The sequence below is a fragment of the Herpailurus yagouaroundi genome, unplaced genomic scaffold, assembly GCF_014898765.1.
Source record: "Herpailurus yagouaroundi ecotype Mexico unplaced genomic scaffold, PumYag 100, whole genome shotgun sequence".
Classification (NCBI taxonomy): domain Eukaryota; kingdom Metazoa; phylum Chordata; class Mammalia; order Carnivora; family Felidae; genus Herpailurus; species Herpailurus yagouaroundi.
Window position 1 is genome coordinate 41895853 of NW_024412391.1, and position 20540 is coordinate 41916392.

Below are 20540 nucleotides of genomic sequence, written 5' to 3' on the forward strand. Positions count from 1 at the left end.
CCTATTCACAGCCGTCTACACATAAACCAGAGGAGTTAGCATCCCTGAAAACAAAGACAAAACACAGAATGTGAAATGGGCAATGGTTTTCTGTGCCTCAGAGACAGCAATATTCTTTAGAGCCACTCCGAGTGGAAAAGTACTGCTCGATGTTCATCAGAAGATCTCCCAGTGGCAGAGATCCGGCGTGCTCTGCTCTTCTTCCGCTGGACGGGGCGGGGGGATATGGAGAGGAAATGAGCCCAGGTCTCCAGGACTAAGTTAACATACATATAGGTGTTTCTAGGCATCAGGCAAACGGCTGTCTGAGGTCTCCAGTTTGATGCAAAGCAAAGGTCTCATGTTGTGCACACAACTAGACGTGGAAAGCAAAGGAATCTGCTGTCTCATTACTTTATAATCAAAGGGGGGACGGAAACCATCAACCGCACCTCTCCACCTGCCCTTTAGTAACAGAAGAAAGAGCGCAGAGGCTTGCTTACCTTGAAGTTGTGTGTCTTCTCGTAGTTGAAGTGGTTGTCGTTGTGCGTGAGGGCGGCCCTTCGGACCAGGGACGAGATCTGTGAACAGGCAAAGAGTCTGAGAGGGGGCCAAAGAAAACTGCCTTTGACTCCCACCTTCACCCCCAAGGCCACGGCCAACAGCTCCTGGCGTTTCCTGCCTTGCTTAGGCTTCCGAACCACAGCACATTTTTTCTCATTCTCCAGCCACAGTTCCTCGGAGAACCTAGCGCCTGGACCCCACATCTTTCTAGTTTCCCCCGTGAAGCTCAGAGCCGTCAGGTTTTTTGAACCGCGGCTAATGTTAGGCAGCAGATTTGAGGCAGCTGCGTCCTGTCTGCAGAGGCCTCCGGCATGTGACCTGGAAAGGCTGGTTTGAGTGATGAAGGGGGTTCTGCATCTGAATAAGGACGGGGCTGTTTTGTGCTATTTCTTGAGGCCGACGTGTGCCTGGAACAATAGCACACATTCATGAGCACAGCAGTCCCCAGAAGCTGTATCCTGTCGCCACTGAGGGCTCAATGGAGGAGGCAGGGGCAGGCAGCTTTATTCCTCCTGCCACGGGAGAGACCTCTCGTGCTTGCTTGCACATTTCTCTCCCTCCCTCCCTCTCTCTCTCTCTCTTTCACACACACACACACACACACACACACACACACACACACACACACGCACACACACACGCACACACACACACGCAACTAGTTCTGATGTTCAAAGCCCGATGCCGTATCCAATTATTCTGGGGGCTCTGAGCCCCATCCTGGGTTGAACGCCGGCAGATTAAACCTTTTAAACCCTGATGATTGTTTAATCTTACAGGGATAAAGCCTGGCTCCCTTTAGAAAAAAAAATCTGCCCTAGCACTCGAAGCTTAATTTTTATTCTTCTGGGTGCATTGAATTAGAACAGTCTAAAAAGTGAATGGGTCACAGAGAAAGCATGGCACTTCGGCACAGAGTTCCATCTACAACCAGAGTTTCAGCATAAAAGGTAGGGTGTCTTGCTCCAAGGCACCCTCCTGTCTCTCTTCCCCCCCCCCATCTCCGCACGCATGCAGACAAGTCACTATTCCTTCACTCAAACCTAAACATCAAAGTCGCTTTTATTTGAACTATAACCCCTTCAATGTTCATTGTTTTAGGGCCTAAGCCTGATGCTCCCGATGGGTTTTCAAGCTTCATCTGTTTGATGGTCTCACTAGGGACTAAAGTTTTTAGTCCCGGGTCTCTCCACTAGAGCAGTGAGGAAATCATTGTGTCTTGGGAGTACTCCTGATCTGCTGACAAAAGTTAATGCAGCCGATGCCTGACGGTAAAATCAATGCTGTTGGAACGAGGGCGCAAGGAGAGTGCAGAGGGCTGGACCGTCATGTAGATATCCAGTCCACGGAAGCCATCCTGTCTTCTACGGACACATGGCCCCACACCCCAGCCCCTCCAAGCAGCCTTGTGAAGAATCATGCAAGGTCAGTGTTTTCCCGTGTTAATTCTTTATTCCTGACAACGACCGTCATTCCACCTTGGTTCAGAAGGGCATCCTTCCCGGTCACCCTTGTTACCTTCAGGGATTACAAGAGCCAACTTTATGTTGAACCACTGAGCACGACATCATTATTGGGCCAGACAATATTCAGAACGTATTAGACGCCCTTACTCATTTACTGTGCAGCTCATGTGTATGACAAACAAGACTTCTCTTCCCATGTTTTTGGATGAAGAGATTGAAGCGATTTGCCTGAGGACGTGCCCTTGGCTTACGGGGCACAGCCCGGGACTAGAGCCCAGAGTATCTGTGTCCAGCACCTGGGTTCCCGAACACCCAGTCCTGGCGCCCAAGGGAGCCGATGTGGTGCCACATCCTGCCATCGTGTCCTGCTCTAAACGATTGGCCAAGCCTGCCCCCTCTTCCCCTTCTTGCCCCACGCTGTCTCCGCAGCACACCTCACACCCAGCTGTACAGTCGTCTTCCTAGTCCACTTATACCTGTCCAGAAAGTGTCAGTGACTCTCCATGGCCTCATGGTGTTGGGGCATGGGGGGTTTTTCACGAGCTCATCTCCATCTACCCAGCTCACGCCTTTCTCTCCACTCCCCTCCACAAATCCTACAAAGTCTCTCTCTGACACACTCACCTGGGTGGCCGGCTCCGTTCTTTAGCATACTGTGGTATCATTTTACAAGTCCAGGTGCCCCAAAACATTCGCATTCTCACCCACATGCCGCCCTCTCCGAAAAGGGCTTCTCCAAACTCCCCACCAGAAGCCAACACGCTCCTCTGAGATCCCATAGGGATTCCCCCACATTTTCCTTCTTGCACGTCGTCCCTTTCTGTCTTACATTAGAGTGCTTTATACCTGTCCTTGCCCTATTGAGAAGTCACTGTGACACATTCTATGTCAGATTCACGGTCAAGAGTATCTAATATAATTCCTTGCCATGGTAGGCAGTGACTGTAAGTTGCCAAGATGTACCTATGATCCCCCATCACCATGCAGTAGCTTCCAAGGACCTGAACCTCCAGGGATCTGCCTTCCTGATGGGCCCCACCAGACTCCTCCTTCCCATTGCCCCCCTGGAAAGGACATCTGCCATCCACAGGGATTGCGTGAAGGCAGGGCAGATCTTTGAGAGGCTTGTAATCCTTAGCCTAAAGGCAAAAAGACAGAAGGAACAAGGGTCCTTCCCCAAGTCTTCACTGCTGGCAGGTCCACAGAGACCTTTAGACGGTGAGCCGTTCTGTGTAAGAACTGAGTCTGTGACCTACACTAGGCTAATTATACGGGGATGCGGTTTTAGAATCTGATAAGACACCTCTTTAAATGGAGAGTGGGAAAACGGGTCTCCTTTCTCCTTTTGGGATATGGCGGCTGAATATAAGGAAATTTGATACTTTCTCGTGTCTGTGCCCTTCCAACAAGAAATTCTGATTTCTATTCGTGACAGTGATTTGTTTGTCAGATCTTTGTTCCATACAATTTGCCCAAACATAAGACCCATTCAGATGCGTGAAGGAGCTGCACACACTGGTCACTTAAGATGCATCTTTACAAGGAACCAGAAATGCTGGCATTTGAGTGAGCATTATTGTGCGTAGGGTGGATGACCCCAGATCACCCATCTACTACAGGAAAAATGATTATAAACATCTCTTGGTCAAACTTCCCTCTCAGATAATTCCATCACACCGAGCTTTTCTTCACCCAAGTATCTCCAGGACGGTGCCTTGGCCTCTTTTATATCCCCCACAATGACTAATACATGTTCTCTATACATGGTGGGCACGTCGCACTTTGGCGGGCAGTCCTTTCGAACAAAAATTTCTGTCTGACCTATTTTTAGCCACACGTCCGTTGGAGGGAGCACATTTCCCCGCATGCTCTGTTTAAATCAGGGATTCTCCACCTGGAATCACTGACATTTGGGACCAGATAATCCTCTGTTGGGGGAGGCTGTCCTGTGCATCGTAGGACGGTGGGTGGCACCCCTTGCCTCTACTCACAGATGCCATCAGAACGCCCAACGGTGGTGAGCAACCATCTTTCCAGACATTGCCAAGTTTTCCTCTGAGGCAGCACTGCCCCCAGTGGAGAATAGTTGGGTTAGGTTAATAACACAAATATTTACAGTACGCTTCCCATGTGGCACGTATGTACTTCACGTAGCTTGACTCATTTAAGATTTATGAGGTAGGTACTGTTACACTTATCCCCACGTTACAGAGAGGAACTGGGCAGCTGGGATTAGAACCCAGGCACAGCTGACTAGGTCTGGGCTTTCTTTTTTTTTTTTTTTTTTTGCTAAGAATACGTTTATTTTTTATTGTGATTCGATACACATAACAAAATTTACCACTTTAGCCATTTTAAAGTGTACAATTCAGCAATTCAGTGGCATTAAGTACATTCACAATATTCTGCAATCTTTACCACTATCTAGTTCCAGAACATTCCATCATCCAACATGAGACTCCACACCCATTAAGCGGTCCCTCACCGTTCCCCTCTTCCTCAGGCCCCTGGTCACCACAATCTGCTTTCCATCTCTATGGATTGACCTATTCTGAACATTTCATATAAATGGAATCGTGCGATATATGGCCTTTTGTGTCTGGCTTCCTTCACTTAGGAAAATGTTTTCAAGGTTCATCTGTATCAGAGCATGTGTCAATACTTCACTGACTTTTGCTGAATAACAATCCATTGTGTGGATATAATACATTTTGTTGATGAGTTGGGTTATTTTCACCTTTTGGCTGTTTGTAAATAATGCTGCTAATAAGTTTCTGCTTGAACACCTATTTTCAGTTGTTTTGGGTAAATAATCAATCTATGCTTTTAATCACCCTCTAAACAGCCTCATTCAAATAATGCCCACATTTAAAAACATCCAGGGGTTATATGCCAAAATTACTCTCATCTCCCTTGTTAACCATTAGCAACTCCCAGGCCTGGTGTTCCCTGGTCTGGTTTTTACAGAGGAGAATGTTGTTTTCCCTGAGGCTTCTTCCAAAGCAGGCACTACTTAAGATACTTTTGGAAGTAGGTGGGACTATAAATAAATAGTGAAATAAGCTTACCACTTCCTTTTTCCCTTTTTATAAATAAGGGTTGGGATTCTATTTTTTATGGCCTCTCACTGTCCTCTTTTCTATGGTTTGGATCCCAAAGCCAAGAAAGAATCAGGTAACAAGAAGGCAGTTGGAAGGGTGTCAGATGAAGAGAGGGAGGCAATGGTGGGTCGGTGGGCAGGAAGACGTGGGACAACGAAACCCACTGGGGTGCTTGTGTGCATGTAAAGTGCCCAGGAGAGAAAGATGGTGGGAGAAGGAGGCAGACCCTTCCCTCTGTGCTGACTTTACTCACCTAGCATCATAAACCCAGACGGGACCTCAGAGTTCATCCACCCAATAGCTCCTTTCCACCTCGGCTCAGGCAAGCCCACCTCTGGGGACCATGACATTTTGCCTCATTTAGTACCAATTTCTAGAAAAGGTGATTTCTCACCAATCTGCAATTCTTCCACAGACTTCAAGTAAAGTCCACTCTGCGTTTTTAGGAGGGTTCATTGAAAATGTCACCATCCATTCCTGGAGAATCTCTCTTCACTCTTCCAGCCCCAGCTCTTAGGTTCCTGGGGCCTCTCTCACTTCTCTGTCCCTGGAGTCTGAGTCCCCCTTAGGGAGCGAGAAAGCCTGACCTCTGCCCCTGATGCAAACACTACCCTGCAGCTATAGGCAGCTGTTGCCTCGTGGAGGTATAGGAAATGAAAATCAATACTATTAAGGCTGGCGAGGGGGTCGTGAGGAGAGCTCTCTGATACTTGGCTATGTCTGCGTGAAGTAGCTCGAGTCTGGGGGGAAAAGTTGGCAACGTATCAAATGTCTCATGTGTATTGATCCGACGATTGGATTTCCAGGATTCTCTTAAGAAGGTCTTCAGACCAAGAATTAAGTAGAAAAGATACATAGGTAAAGAGATAGATATTCATCGTAACAATAGTATCAAGCAATGAGAAAAAGGCTTACACACGCGATAGGGAGAGGTTAAATTATGGTGTAAAAACATGTAACGGACTATCACGTAGGCACTAACAAAGATGATTAAAATAACTGTTAATGATGAAGGGATACGCTCCTGAGATAATAGTTGGGTAAGAAGTAGCCTCTTGAAACTTATTTAGTATGACTCTCACTTTTTTAAGTACATTCACGGAGCATATCCGAAGAAAACACACCAGAATATCTCCAGCATACCTTACTGTTGGAGGAAAGAAACCGTCATCTCTGGGTGAAGATATTTTAAAGGACATTTACTTTCTTCTTTCTTCTTTTCTGCACTTTTTGAGTTTCCTACAATGACTACATACTACTGCCATTATATAGAAAGACAGATTTTGTAGGGTATTAAGGAGGGCACTTGTGATGAGCATTGGGTGTTGTACGTATGTAAGTGATGAATCACTCAATTCTACACCTGAAACCAATTTTATCCTATACGTTAACTAATTAGAATTTAAATAAAACTTGAAAAAAAGGAAAAAAAATATATAGATTTTGTAAAAGTACCTTATAAAAACTTTCTTGGGTTTAGTGTGCCCAGATAATAAATCCTTAACATCATAGACCACCTTTGGGCTCGTCCAATCCTGCCTGCTCTTTTCACAGGTGAGAAACTGAGGGTCAGAGAAGTTTAATGATTTGTGTGCCCTTCGCTCCCCTCCCATCACAGGGCTTCTCTACAGCTAGATCTAGAATCAGATCCAGGCTCTGGGTTCTCTCGCCTGTGACCCCTCTACCGTTTAGTGCTCCTTACCCTGGGGTCAACCTCAGAACCCTCAGAAGGCTTGTTAAAACACAGACTGTTGGGCCCTAGCCTCAGCATTTCTGACTCCATCGATGGGAGATCAGGCCTAAGAATCTGCATCTCTAACAGACTCCCAGGTGATGCTGATGTTGGGACCACACTTTGAGGACCCATTTTGTGCTTTCCACTGAACCTTGGAGTGGTCTCCAAGGTCTCAACCTTGAAGATACTTAGAATCACCTGGGAACAAACAAAGAAACAAAAGCCATGTTCCAATTCCATCTCTGACCAATTAAATCCAGATTTCTGGGGATGGACCCTGGATTTTAAAAAATCCTCCAGGGGATTCTAAAACGCTCCCAGCATGGAAAGCCGAGGCACTAATCCCAAGTGCTTCAACCCAGGGCATGGTTAGAGAAGATGGAGATATCCACGCGGTAAATGCTTAGTGAACACCCTCCCCTCCCGCAAAGGAATCAATACCTTTTCAAACACAAAGTGTGATCATGTTTCTATGCCACCCCGCCCCCACCTCCCACTGCGCTACTTAAAACCTCCATGGATTTTTAAGCTAAAAGCAAAAATCCATACCATGACCTACAGGGGCCCACGTCCGGTCCTGCCACCTTTCCAGCCTTGCCTCCGATCCCTTTCCTCCTGTCACCTTGAGAAGTTATAACCATAAGCTATTAGTATGCTTTTAAAATTATTATCCATGACCCCTTCTAGATGACTAGCTTTATGACATCAGGTGCTGCGTGTGCTTTCATCACAAATAAGACCCCAGGGCCATACTTCGCCCCTGGCACAAAGTAGGCTCTTAGTAAATTTTACTGGATGAATGAATGAACGTCCATGGCTATAAAATATCTTGATGTCAGAGGGCCACATCACTGTCAGTTTATCTAGTCATTTTACTTCTGCGACTCTTTGACATAAAACCCAGGGGTCAGGGCACCTGGGTGGCTCAGTTGACTCTTGATTTCGGCTCAGGTCATGATCTCATGGTGTGTGAGATAGAGCCCTGAGTCGCCTGGCCCCGACCAGCACTGGGCGTGGACCCTGCTTAAGATTCTCTCTCTCTCCTGCTCCCTCTGCTCCTCCTCTGCTTGTATGCAATGAATGAATGAATGAATGAATAAATAATTAATTAATGAGCACATAAATAAAATCCAGGTGCCATGCTCTTTAGGTTTCCTTTTGACCAAGTCATCGGGCTTCTGGTGTCACAAGATGGGGCCCCGGAAACAGGGAGACCCTGCAGGATCAGGCCTTAAGGGACACAACCAGGCTTGGCACGAGCATAAAATTAAAAGTAGCATCACATATTTGTGGGGTACATTGTATGATGTGATATCTTTCCTCTACGAGGAAGGTGGAGTGGGTGTCATTATCGTCATCTGACAGTTAAGGAAACTGAGGTCCTAACAGGCAACGTCCAGGGGAAGAGAAGCCAGTGTCTTGGTTTTCTTTCCATGGGAATCCCTGACACTTTGGTTCTAGTGGATCCACAGCGGTGGCTAACTGCTCACTGACACAAGGACTCCTTTCTCCTCTCTGCTCCCAGGGACCTCTAAAAACTTTTAAAATGGCACACTCCCTGCAGTTCTTCTATTAACGCATCTCGAGGGATTAGCAGGACACCAACCCTAGCTTGGCACTCATGAAAGTTTTGTTGCATGAAAAGTAAATACTCATTTTTTTTTTTTGCATCTTTCTACTTTTCTTGCCTTCCATTAAAACGACTTACAAGTTTTACAAGAGTCAGCGCATTCTCGTATTTTTCTTAGACCCTCAGTTCACTTCCCACACACGTCTGGGGTTCTGGAGTTGGGTGATGAGTCTGGACTGCACGGTATTTCTTCAAAGCCACAAAACATGAAGTCCCTCCCAGAGACACTCGGCTAAGATGCTGCAGGCATTCAGTCAGCTTGAAATGAAAAAAATATATACATGCATACACACACACACACACACACACACACACACATGCATATGCATGTACATATATGGGACTAGTGGATAAGAGGTAGGCAATATGGTTTTTGCTGGGGCATCCTAGATGTGCCTCTCTATTCCTGTTGGTCAGTGAAAAAACCAGAAATTCTAAGTGAAGAGTAGCCCCAATTATTGAATGATAACCAAAGGGCCGGTTTTCTTTTCTTAATGCCACTAAGCCCAGCCTAATTGATCCCATGAACTCTGAAGGCCAGATGAATCTTCCTTGCTCCCCCTCAGAACTTCCCTGTGTTTGCTGTATTCTCTGCTTGTGGTTTTCAGCCCTGAAAGAGGAAGAAGACAACCCAGGGATATGAGGGAACTGCAAACCCATCCCCATGACTGCTAAAGAAACGAGAGAGGGCGGGGTGGGGGGCACCCTGCCGTCCCTCCGGCCCAGGCCCTCATCAGAGAGGCAGGATCCTGGCTCTATCGGAGTTCACTGAAAATATCAGGTACCACCAGCTGCCCTGGCCGACTCCTAAAACTCCTGGCGACCTCCAAGCCTGCTGCGCCGTGGTCCAAGAAGAAGAGGGTTTTATTTCTGATGGCACAACATACCCAGCTGCCACTCCAATTGTTCTCCGGGGACAGATGGCCACTCTCAATACGAGAGACACAAAGGGCCGAAGGACTGGTCTCCCTGCCTCTTTTACGACTCAATTCCCTTTAGGCGCAGCAGCCAACGTTCACCCCAAACGGAAGGACCCGTGTGGGCTCTAAAATGGACCAAAGCACCTTACTGGAAGGAAAACAAATAGTTGGATACTTCTTGGGTTGAGTGGGCGTGTAATGGTATAATCACCGTCCTTCCCATACTATTTCTCCAGCTGCTTTATTGAGGCTGAGGTCAACAATTTTGCCTAAGTGCTGATGTGTCTCACGGGCTCCTTAGATGTGGACACAGGAGGTACTCTGCGAGACAGAATTTCCAGCTTATGTGAAGCCTCTCACACATTTCACCATGCAGTTGTCGTTGCTTTGTTTTTCTGTGCGGTTCTTGAAAGGAGGAAAAAGAAAGTTGTGCATCGGAGTGTAGTAATCCATTCGCTTAAACAAGAACTTCAAAACCCTTAGGTTTCTCAAATGCCAAGTTTAAGAAAGGCTGGCAGGGTTATTTTTGAGAGAGAGGAGCATTTGCGGAATCGAGTGCCTTAGCTCGGCTTTCGAATATTTTAGGTAACCTTTTGTACAACTAAGACCCAGGGAAACAGTGCCCATTTTTTTTTTTAATTTTTTTTTTTAAGTTTTTTTTTTTTTTGGGACAGAGAGAGACAGAGCATGAGCGGGGGAGGGGCAGAGAGAGAGGGAGACACAGAATCGGAAACAGGCTCCAGGCTCCGAGCCATCAGCCCAGAGCCCGACGCGGGGCTCGAACTCACGGACCGCGAGATCGCGGGGCTCGAACTCCCGGACCGCGAGATGGCGACCTGGCTGAAGTCGGACGCTTAATCGACTGCGCCACCCAGACGCCCCAACAGTGCCCATTTTGAGGGAGAAGCCACTATTGCGAAATTCTCAGCTGCTATTTTCTTTCTTTTCTCATATTCCGTAGCCATTTCCTTTTCTTTGTATTTCCTTGCTGTCGTGTGCCTTCCCAGTTCTGGCCGGAGAAGTAGGTGCTCAAAGTGATTGACTCGTGGGTTTTATCACAAAAGTCAGAGATGCTCCATTTCTGGCTTACGGCACCCAACTGAAGAGGAGAACCCTGGTGTGCTTCTCTCTTACCCTTTCACTGCCATTGCCGCTCACGGCAGCTGACCCTGAGAACCCTGCCAGAAGCTATAGGTTTGCTGAATTGTATTTTCTTGTCACACCACAGCATGGCAATTTGCAGAGCAGAACGCGCCAGACAGAGCCTCGAGCTACTTTTCCACCAGGTTCTTTGGTAAGCAATTGGCGTAAGGCACACCTTTATCGAAAGAAAAAATCAAAATGACCCGCTATTTTCTGCATGCGAACGCGCCTATGTTGCAAACGACGACGATTCCGATTAAGTGGCTTTTCCGCAGTTTCACACAAAAAATATCTCAAATCCCCTACTGAGCTTTTACAGCGGACAATCACCCAAACAAAATAGTTTCTGACGCCATTCACAGCTGTGCAGCTCATGCTGCCCCGATATAGCTCCTGGGGGTATTTCTGAACCCAGCAGTTCTGAAACACGGATGCCTGCAAATTCCGAATACGAATCGAAGTTTATTTCTGGTCTCCTGGGTGAGCGGTGACTGGGATTTTCAAATTCCACTACTGGTCCTCATAGTTGTGGGTTGACCAGCCTTATGCCAAGTATATGACCCTGTAGCTCCTTCTCAGATTGAATGTCAGAGTGTGTGTGGTGATACAGACACGTCTCCTCCCTTTCCTCCTTCTCTTCCTCCCTCCTCCCTTCCCTTCCGTTCTCTTCCCTCAGCAAAGAGTTATTAGACACCACTTATGTATCAGGCCCTGTTTAACATCACTGGGTTAGAGTAGTGAACAACTGACAAAGGTCTCCGTTCTCCTGGAGAGCAGACACAAACAGAACTAATAAATACATTATATACTGTTCTGGAAGGGGAGAAGTGCTAGGAAGAAAAGCAAAGTGAGAATACAGGCTAGAGATAGAGGGCGCAATTCAAAACAGGATAGTCAGGAGAGGCTTCACTGAAAAGGTGACACCGCAAAGGACTCCCATCTTTACTCGGAGGGATGCGAGCAGCCACCGCAGGGCTTTGAGTGGCTTTGTGCTGTGATCTCAGTGATGTTTACCCAGCGTTGCTCCGCCTGCTGCGTTGAGGACCATAGGAGGGCGAAGGTGGTAACAGGGAGACCAGTTAGGAGGCTATTGTGGAAATGCAGGTGAAGAGAAGACAGCGGATCGGACGCGGGTAGGAGCGGTGGAGGTGGTGATCGGTGGGCAGATTCTCGACAGCTTGTCAACGCGGAGTTCCCAGGATGAAGGGACAGGCCAGGTGTGAGGTGCAAGAGAAAAAGAGGCCTCCAGGATGATGACACAGTTTGGGACCCGACTAACTAAATAGAGTTTCCATCGAATGAGAGGAAGAAGATGACAAAAGGGGGAAAAGTGACAGAGAACGTCAGGAACTCCCTTGGGGGTGTTTAACATGGAGGAGGCAGCTAGACATGGAAACCTGGAGCTCCAGGGAGAGACAGATGCTGGGGATACACCCCTGGGAGTTATCATGGGGCAATGGATTCATAGTAAGGGAGTCTCACAGAAGAGCAGAGGCTCGTGGGCTGAGCCCCGGGGCACTCCAACTATTATGGGGTCAGGAAATTCAGAAGGAAACTGACCAAAGCGAAAGAGAAGGCAAATTTGATATTCTGGAAGCTGACTGAAGAGAGGATCAGTTGTATCTAATGCTGTTGATAGGTCGGGTATGATGGGGACTAAGAAAGGACCAAAGGATTTAGCACCATGAGAGTGAGTGGTCACCTTGACAGGAGCAGTTTCCAAGGAGTGGAGAGGGGAAGCCTGATCGCAGAAACTTTGAGAGAGCATGGAAGGAGCACATTTGGGGTGGTGTGGAGCCGGTACGGGGGTGCATGGAGAGCCAGGGGAACAGCAGCAGGAAGGGGTGGCGAGAGGTGGGGTCGAGAGAGACTGTTTTCCCTTGTAAGAAGAGAAGAAAGCCACTGAGATTTCCTTTGTTCACCATAAAACCATGGCCCATGTAATAAAGAGTCTGACTTCATTTTTGGTATTTGACTGCTGACAGCTTTCAGGTCAATCAGAAGGCCTGCAGGCCCCCTCCCTCGATGCCAGTGGGAAGTCAAAACCAACACAAATCTCCCCCTAACCAGCCTAAAGTTGTACCTTGTAGCTGTCTCCAGCCCTCTTCAAACCAGCTGGAAGGTCTGTCCTGCTCGCCCTAGGGAACCTCATTAAGTGAGTAATTATACTTTTCGTATCCTCTTGACGGGCGTGTGGCATCATCAATTTCAACACCAAACCAAATTTTGGGTGGGAGGTCCATTCCACTTCTGTGAAGTGACCACAATAGCCTATTAGGACCAGAAAGCATCTTAGATGTGGCCCGTGACTCTGACCCTGCTTGGAGATTGTGCCTCTTACTGCTTCCCACATTTTGTCAATGCTCAGAACCTGGGACCCATTCTCTGGACACATGATATTCTTTTGTGAAGCCATCCCTCTGCAATATGCTCCCCACCACTTGAAACCTACAAAATAGATTAGAATCACAACAGCAATGAAACAGAAAACAATGGTCCTAACAATTGGTGAGCACGTATTGTGCCGGGCACATTAACCACTGCCTCATTTAATCTGTCTCATGACACGTATTATCATCCCCATTTCATAACTGAGCTAAGAGAGCTTTCAGTACTCAAGTTGTGCAACTATTAAGTCGGACTGGAACATGGGAAGAGCTGCTCTGTAGTTCCTACTCCTAAATCTCATGTGATTCTTCCTCCACATATTTGTCCCCCAGTAGGATGTAATGTCCTGAGAAAGGATTTTCTGCATCCATATTTTCTTTTTTTTTCTTTTTTCTTTTTTTAACGTTTATTTATTTTTGGGACAGAGAGAGACAGAGCATGAACGGGGGAGGGGCAGAGAGAGAGGGAGACACAGAATCGGAAACAGGCTCCAGGCTCTGAGCCATCAGCCCAGAGCCTGACGCGGGGCTTGAACTCACGGACCGTGAGATCGTGACCTGGATGAAGTCGGACGCTTAACCGACTGCACCACCCAGGCGCCCCTGCATCCATATTTTCTAATCTCTTTAGCAAAAGGAACTCCCAAGAGCACTCAACAAAGGTTTATAAATAAGTGAATGTGCCTGGTCTGGTCCAATCTCCCTATTTCACAAAGAGCATAATGGCAAGTTAGTTGCACAGATTCACACAGCCAGTTAGTTGTAGAGACAGGACATTGACTGGAGATCCAAGCTCTTTCCTGTATGCAACACCAGATCTGGTCAATATCATGTTCTCCCAGGATGCACAAGCGAAGCCACACACACACACACACACACACACACACACACACACACACACATCAAACAAAGGCAGGAAATTGTCAGACAATGTACATTGTTAAAATCATCTTAGCAAGTAATTTGGACATGTGTATGAAGAGTTTCAAAATATTATTATCTTTAAGTTCTCTAATTCAATTCCTAAGAATCTATCCTAAGGAAATGACCCTAAATACAGAATGGCATTCAGAGAAGCATCATTTCTAATGCTAAAAATGGAATATATTGTGCATAGCCTAACTTTAGGAAATAGCTAAATAAGTATGACACTCAAGCAACAGGCAAAAATGAGGTTTGTGAAGCATATACAGTAACATGGCTGAAATATGCTATGTAAAAATAGCAGGATACAAAATTATAAATGTGCTATGCTTATACATATATATATAAATCCAAACTCATACAGAAATCACTGTAAGGAAGTAGACCAATGTCTATATTTTCTTTATGTTTCAAAATTCCTTTAATTATATTACCTTTGTGATTCGAATGAGAAAAAAACCAAACTTTTGCTATGGAAATATATATATTTATACATTATTATTATTATATGTGTATAAATATATACATACAAAACTATGTTTTTTTCCATTTTGCATCAGTTTCATTTTGTACTAGGAGGGCTTTATCTTAGGAAACAGATTAGGTGAGTTTTAGACATAACTAGAAACTGGATAAATATAAAAGTTTTAGAGTCCTCTGTGGATCTCATAGCTACATTTAAAGAAACTCTCAGATGTACAAAATAAGTAGTTAAGTAACATTATTGGAAATGAAAACTCTTCACCTAACAGGTATTAAGAAGGATTCACTCTCCGTGGAGCCTAACACATGCCATTTAATGGCCTTCATTGATACGAATTAAAGTCTTCCCAAAATACATGAGAACGTTATCCCATAAAAAAGACATGACTTAGGTTAAATCTCTGAAGAGTTTTGACCTTGAGCCAAGAGCAATAAAAGTTTTAAAAGAAAAATACTGTTTCTATCGTAGATATTATTGTTTGTAACAGGAGCCAAAGGAATAAAGAATAACTATGGTTGTACAACATAGATTTTCTCTAAATAAACTTATTTAGACCCATAAAATTACATCCTGACATGTATAATATAGCTATGAGAATTTAGATTTTGTAATATATCAATAGCAGAGCTTCTATTTTCTCGTTTAACTTTAAAAAAAAATTTTTTTTTTAACGTTTATTTATTTGTGAGACAGAGAGAGACAGAGCATGAACGGGGGAGGGTCAGAGAAAGAGGGAGACACAGAAGCGGAAACAGGCTCCAGGCTCTGAGCTGTCCGCACAGAGCCCGACGCGGGGCTCGAAATCACGGACCTGGAGATCATGACCTGAGCCAAAGTCGGACGTTTAACCGACTGAGCCACCCAGGCGCCCCTAGTTTAACTTTTTTTAACTTCAGTTTTGCCATAATAAAAATAAAACATGGCTCCATTTTTTTTTTTTTTAATCAATAAGTAAAGGTTCCCCTCCATCTCCTCAAGAGTCACTTAACTTCTTTGTGCCTCCTTTCCTCAAATGCAAAGCGTGGATAATTGTGGGTACCCCGTAGATGATTAAATATGCAATTTAAGTTGTAAGCTGTAAATTGCTCAGATCCATGCCTGGCATCATTTATATGTATGTATGCATATATAATCTAATGAATAAATTAACTTAAGTGATCATGCAGGTGATGCTTTCAAAGCAAGGCCTGACCTTAGGAGGGCGTTGACATCCGAGTATAACTAAGACTACCTTTAAGAGATGTGGCAAAAAAATAACTTTCTGACCAGCCACAATTAAAACCATACGGTCGTTTTAATTTGACCAGACCACTAGAGAGCTAAGCATAAGCCGTAAGTATTTTGATCACCGAAGGCAGCTCTTCATGACATATGGTGGGGGTTGCGTCGAAGATCTGTCAGTGCTGCGGAGACAGGCTTGCATCTTGAAATATTTCGATAGCAGAAGAAAACAATGGGACGAAGGGTGTATTTTGGGAGGTGAATTCGCAGAAAGCAAACCGCGTGGAGGAAGAACTTATATTGGTCCTGGGATAGAAACGTGGCTGGTAATTCGGTCCTGGGCTCCAGCGTCGCGCTGAGGAAAGAGCCTTTCGGGCTCGTGGGGACTGTGATGAACGGAAGCAGGCCAGCCTGTGAACGAGTGAACGGGCTCAAACTCTTCACTCTCAACTTCCTCGCCTTGCGTATTATGACTGGGTGTTGGGAGCGGATGGAGTTCCTTGCTCCTGGGATACAGCGGACTTTTTTGGAGCCCTGTGGAGCAGAGGGCACATTTCCAAAAACACACCCTCAGCTACTTTCAGGGGTCCCCAGGCCATCCGTGGTATATCACGAGTGACCATTTTCAAAGACAGTCACACCAAATCCGGTGGTGATGGTTTAGACTTATACCTTCTTCCCAACTGTTCTTAGACTACTCACAGGACGTGATGCATATTTTGTGCCGACCCCCTTTTCTCTACCATCACTTGGGTTTCAAACTGGGATTCCTTATAATATCAGTTGCTTCTAGTTGTTCTATGGTTAAATAAGCTGCAAAAAATTCTACATATATCCCTTTCTTTGAGATTTACCATTTACATTACTGTTTAGAAGTATCAGCGTTTTCCACACTCAGTTGTAACCACGTAAGGCTGATGAGTATATGGTGATACGAGTGTTCGGGAAACTATAATACTTGACACGTAATCTCAGGATCGTTCTGAGGATTAAAACGGATCACGCGCAGGGTTTGCAGTGCCCCAAACCCAACGAAAGCTCAGGAGAGGTTTGCCACGATTATTACGAATAACAACTACTTTTTAAGTAAACGTAGCTGGTGGCATCCCACGGTATCCTTGAATGAGGCGCACATAAGCAGAATGGGAGTGGTCTGGCCACCTGGCCCTGGGTGACACTCTAGGGAGCAGAGATGGCCACTGCGTGTCCTTTCTCTTCCACACGATGAGGCATCCAGGGGCAGTGGATGAGGAAACATGAGGAAACGTAAGCAGAGGATAACTGGTCACAGGTGATGGTTGGTGGCCTAAAGTGCACTTCAGGACATCGGTTCCAGGCAGGCAAGGCGCGACCTCTGGGCACTCATTCTCAGGTTTGTCTACTAGCAGAGATTGGACACAACATGCTGGTTCTTGTGGGCTCCTCCAAGTTGCTGTGACGTCTCGATGGACAGGGCCCAGGGTGTCATCTGAATCCTAGCATTCCACACCCTGACCTCTAAGCTCCCTGGTGCCAGTTAGTCTGAAGTCCCAAGACACAAGGTCCTGGCATCCACCCATCTTGTTCTCTAAACCCCGTGATGGATAAAAACAGTAGTCTCTTAGCCCCAAAGGACACATCTTAAACAATATGAGTCCACAGGAAACTGCCCTCTTGCTGATTTTCTGGTATCCTTCCAAAACCTATTGCATTCTGGCAAAAGCCCCAAAACCAACCAACTACCAAGATCCTTAGGAGAAGGAATACATGTGTGGGATGGAGGGGTCCTTGGGGGGGAGGCCGCTTTTTTGAGCTTGCTTGCCTGGTTGCAGGCAGTGTTACATACAGTACTGAGAGCTATGCGTAATGCATTTGTATTTTAGTTTCCCTGTACAAATAAAACAAAGTGAAACAATTGGTAAATTTTTTCCATTATGAGAAAAACACAGTTCCAAGAACATTAATTGGTAGGTTAAATGAATGTAAGTTTATAGACACCCAAATGTTTTAATGAGTATGGAACGTAAAGTATTTCCACGCTATAGGATAATAGAAATCTATAGTATCCAGTCCTTGTTCTCATTCAAGGCAGTTCAAGGACTAAGAAAAGTGTTTATCGCCCAGGAACTTTTACCTATGCAGGGCATTGCTGTTCATCACTGCTATATTTCACACCTGAAAGTTCCTTTCCCTCTTGGCATATTTTTAGTATTGATTCATCTCCATAGTTGGCACTGTCCTGAGAATACAAACCCTTATTGCCCGAAAATAAAGAGATTCTTCTGCTATGTATATAACTTAAAATTTGAGTTTATATAAGTATATGCCTCAAATCCCAGTAAACTGGGGCCATAGCTGTAAACTTGGATCCCTTAGAATACGCTCCATCCCATCTGACATCATCCTTCCTCTTTGTTCACCTTGCTGACTCCTATTCATCCTTGCAACCTCCCCTGGGCCCCTCATCACTTTCTCCAGGAAGCTTTTCTTTGTGTCTGGCTTGGCTCAGACCATTCTTTACGTAACTGGTTTTCTTTTGGCACTGTTTAACCCTAAATTCTACATGGTCATGTCGGTCTTGCTCACCATAAATCGTAATCGTAATCGTAAAATGTGTTAGTTCAATGTGGATGGGGCGAGCCCCTGGGATCTCACTTCTTCCCACCGCCCCTCCCCCCCCCCCATTTCTGGCCTTGTAAAACCATCTTTTCTCACGTTTGAAATGAGTACAGAGGTACCTGTAAATCACTCTATCTGAGGAGCATCCTGGAAGCAGGAAGCCGCAGATCGTAAAGATCAGATGGTTACCCTTATCTCACAAGACAACTTTTTGCCTTTAAAACGGGCACCTGCTGGGTTAACGACAAAGCCTAAGAAGTCACTAACTAGCACAGGGCATGGCACATGTAAATACTGGCTGGATCTGAATTTGCCCTCACATTTCTATTGTTACAATAGGGTAAGGGTGCCTTGGAGGAAGTGGAGGGTGTCTTCAAGTTCTGTTCTGGGGGTATGTGAGGTATGGGCGTTAGGAATGACCTGGCCAAAATGCAGTGGTTCCCAAACTACATTGCACCTTACAATAACTTGGGGGGCGGTCTTTAAAAATTAAGATGTCTACTTGCCACCCTAGATCAATTAGATCAGAATATCTACGGGAGGAAGCTAGGCATTGACATTTTTAAGAGATGCCCTGTGGTTCCAATGTGCAGGTGCCAAGAGAAAGCTGCTTCAAAAAACACTAAGGGTTGCAGTGAGATTGGAGCTGCTGGTTTGGAAAAGGGGCAACCGTACTTGATTTGTCTTAGTGACAGAGGGAGGAGGCCAAGGGTAGATGTTGACATAGTTGATCTGCCAGGTGTATTCTATTGTGTGACGCTCCTTTCCTTCCATCTCCTCTTTTCTCTCCTCCTGGTCTCTTCCTCTTGCTGATGCCTCATTGGCTGTTTGGTCACTACTTGCAGCGGTAAAATCGAAAGAATTCTGAATACAGGATATCCATGCCTCCAGAGGCTTCTCCTATACTACCTGTGAGTTTGCTGGAGGTTTGTTCTTGCTTTTCTGGATGTCTGTGAGCCTGGCATGCTAGGAGGGGAGGCAGGGTGAGCCAGAACCTTCCTGGGCTCTAGGCTGATGTCACCCTAGCAGGTGTATACGGCTTTCCCAGCAGAGGTCCCTGCTGCTGTGGGCTGCTTTGTGAAGTGGGTTTGCTCCTGGAATGGGCTGATTGACCTCAGAAAGGAATTCTTCATTCCCTCTCCCAGTGCACAATTAATCCGATGTTTCATGTCCTGAGGCAGTTGGGGCCTTTCTGGCTGATCCATGGTGGTCTGACCTAATGAAGAAACCTGGAGTTGGGTTGAATGGGGAAAGTTTGATCTGTACGGGGAGAAGGATTAGCAAGGATCACCTTGGGCTGATTTCTCTGGGGTGACATTCCCCTTTCAAATGGAAAAAAAGAAAATAAAAATTCCCAGTGACATGGGAAACCAGAGGAGGGGGAGCCATAGTAAGAGAAAGAGAATTAGTACCGTGTGAAAAAGAAGTGAAAATAAAAAGCACACGAAGGAGGAAGTATGACAATTCTTCTAAATATCCTACAAGTCTTGGGGTGCCTGGATGGCTCAGTAGGTCGAGCATCCGATTTTGGCTCAGGTCATGATCTCACTGTCTGTGGGTTCGAGCCCCGCGTTGGGCTCTGGGCTGACAGCTCAGAGCCTGGAGCCCGCTTCAGATTCTGTGTCTCCCCCTCTCTCTGCCCCTCCCCTGCTCATGCTCTTTCTCTCTCAAATATAAAATAAAAAACATAAAAAAAATCCTACAAGTCTTTCAAAAGATACTTGAGAATACATTTTTTGAAAGTTACAACGTGTGGACCCAAGCCTTTCAGAGCCCTCTGAGGGGGTGAACCTGACTCCTGATCCACCACGGTCCTGGCAAGGAGCATCACCGTGGGAGACGCAAAATGCCTGGGAAAACCTGAAACCACATGAAAGAGAACAGGGAACCGGGCTCTCTCAGTTTAGTGTAACCTAATTCAAAAGCAGGGGAGACCTTTTTGTGAAAGAATCACTGTCCAATTCAAGGCAACAGGGTTCTTAACTGGTTGAATTTCACAAATGTGTCTTCTGGGCATTACATCCGTCCTTCCCGAATTCTGATATTTCGCCACACCCTTGGATCCTTACACAAAGAACTGTGCAGATGAGCTAGACAAAGGGGAAGGCCAAAGCAAAATGACTTATCTTCTTGGGCGTATTGGCCAGAAAAAAAGCACATCCTTTCACATGTCCAAGTGACTGAGGGAAACTGAGACTCTTGATAGGGGACAGTTGATAAATATCTTGATCTGAGTGGAAAGTCTCCTGCTTACGACACATGCATGGTTTTGGTTTTTTTTTTTGTTTTTTTTTTTTTTTTTGGTCCTGTGTTATGATCTTAGCCAAGTAACCTGATGTCTTAAGGCCTCAGTTTCCTTGCTTCCAGAACGAGGGCTTAGCCGAAACC

The 20540-nt window shown here is 45.8% G+C and overlaps 1 protein-coding gene across 2 annotated transcripts in view; it reads right to left on the reverse strand.

The window, feature by feature from the left end:
• Nucleotides 1-20540, reverse strand: part of CHN2 (chimerin 2) — a 301731-nt gene that overhangs the window by 34655 nt on the left and 246536 nt on the right. The window contains exons 1-2 of one of the 2 annotated variants that reach the window (XM_040472364.1): nucleotides 7395-7520; nucleotides 483-560 (exon numbers count right to left, since the gene is read on the reverse strand). In XM_040472364.1, coding sequence (XP_040328298.1) covers nucleotides 483-560; nucleotides 7395-7397 — 81 coding nt within the window. In that variant the 5' untranslated portion in view covers nucleotides 7398-7520. Of the gene's footprint in view, nucleotides 1-482; nucleotides 561-7394; nucleotides 7521-20540 lie in introns of those variants that run through there. The other variant, XM_040472363.1, reaches the window with a different exon arrangement.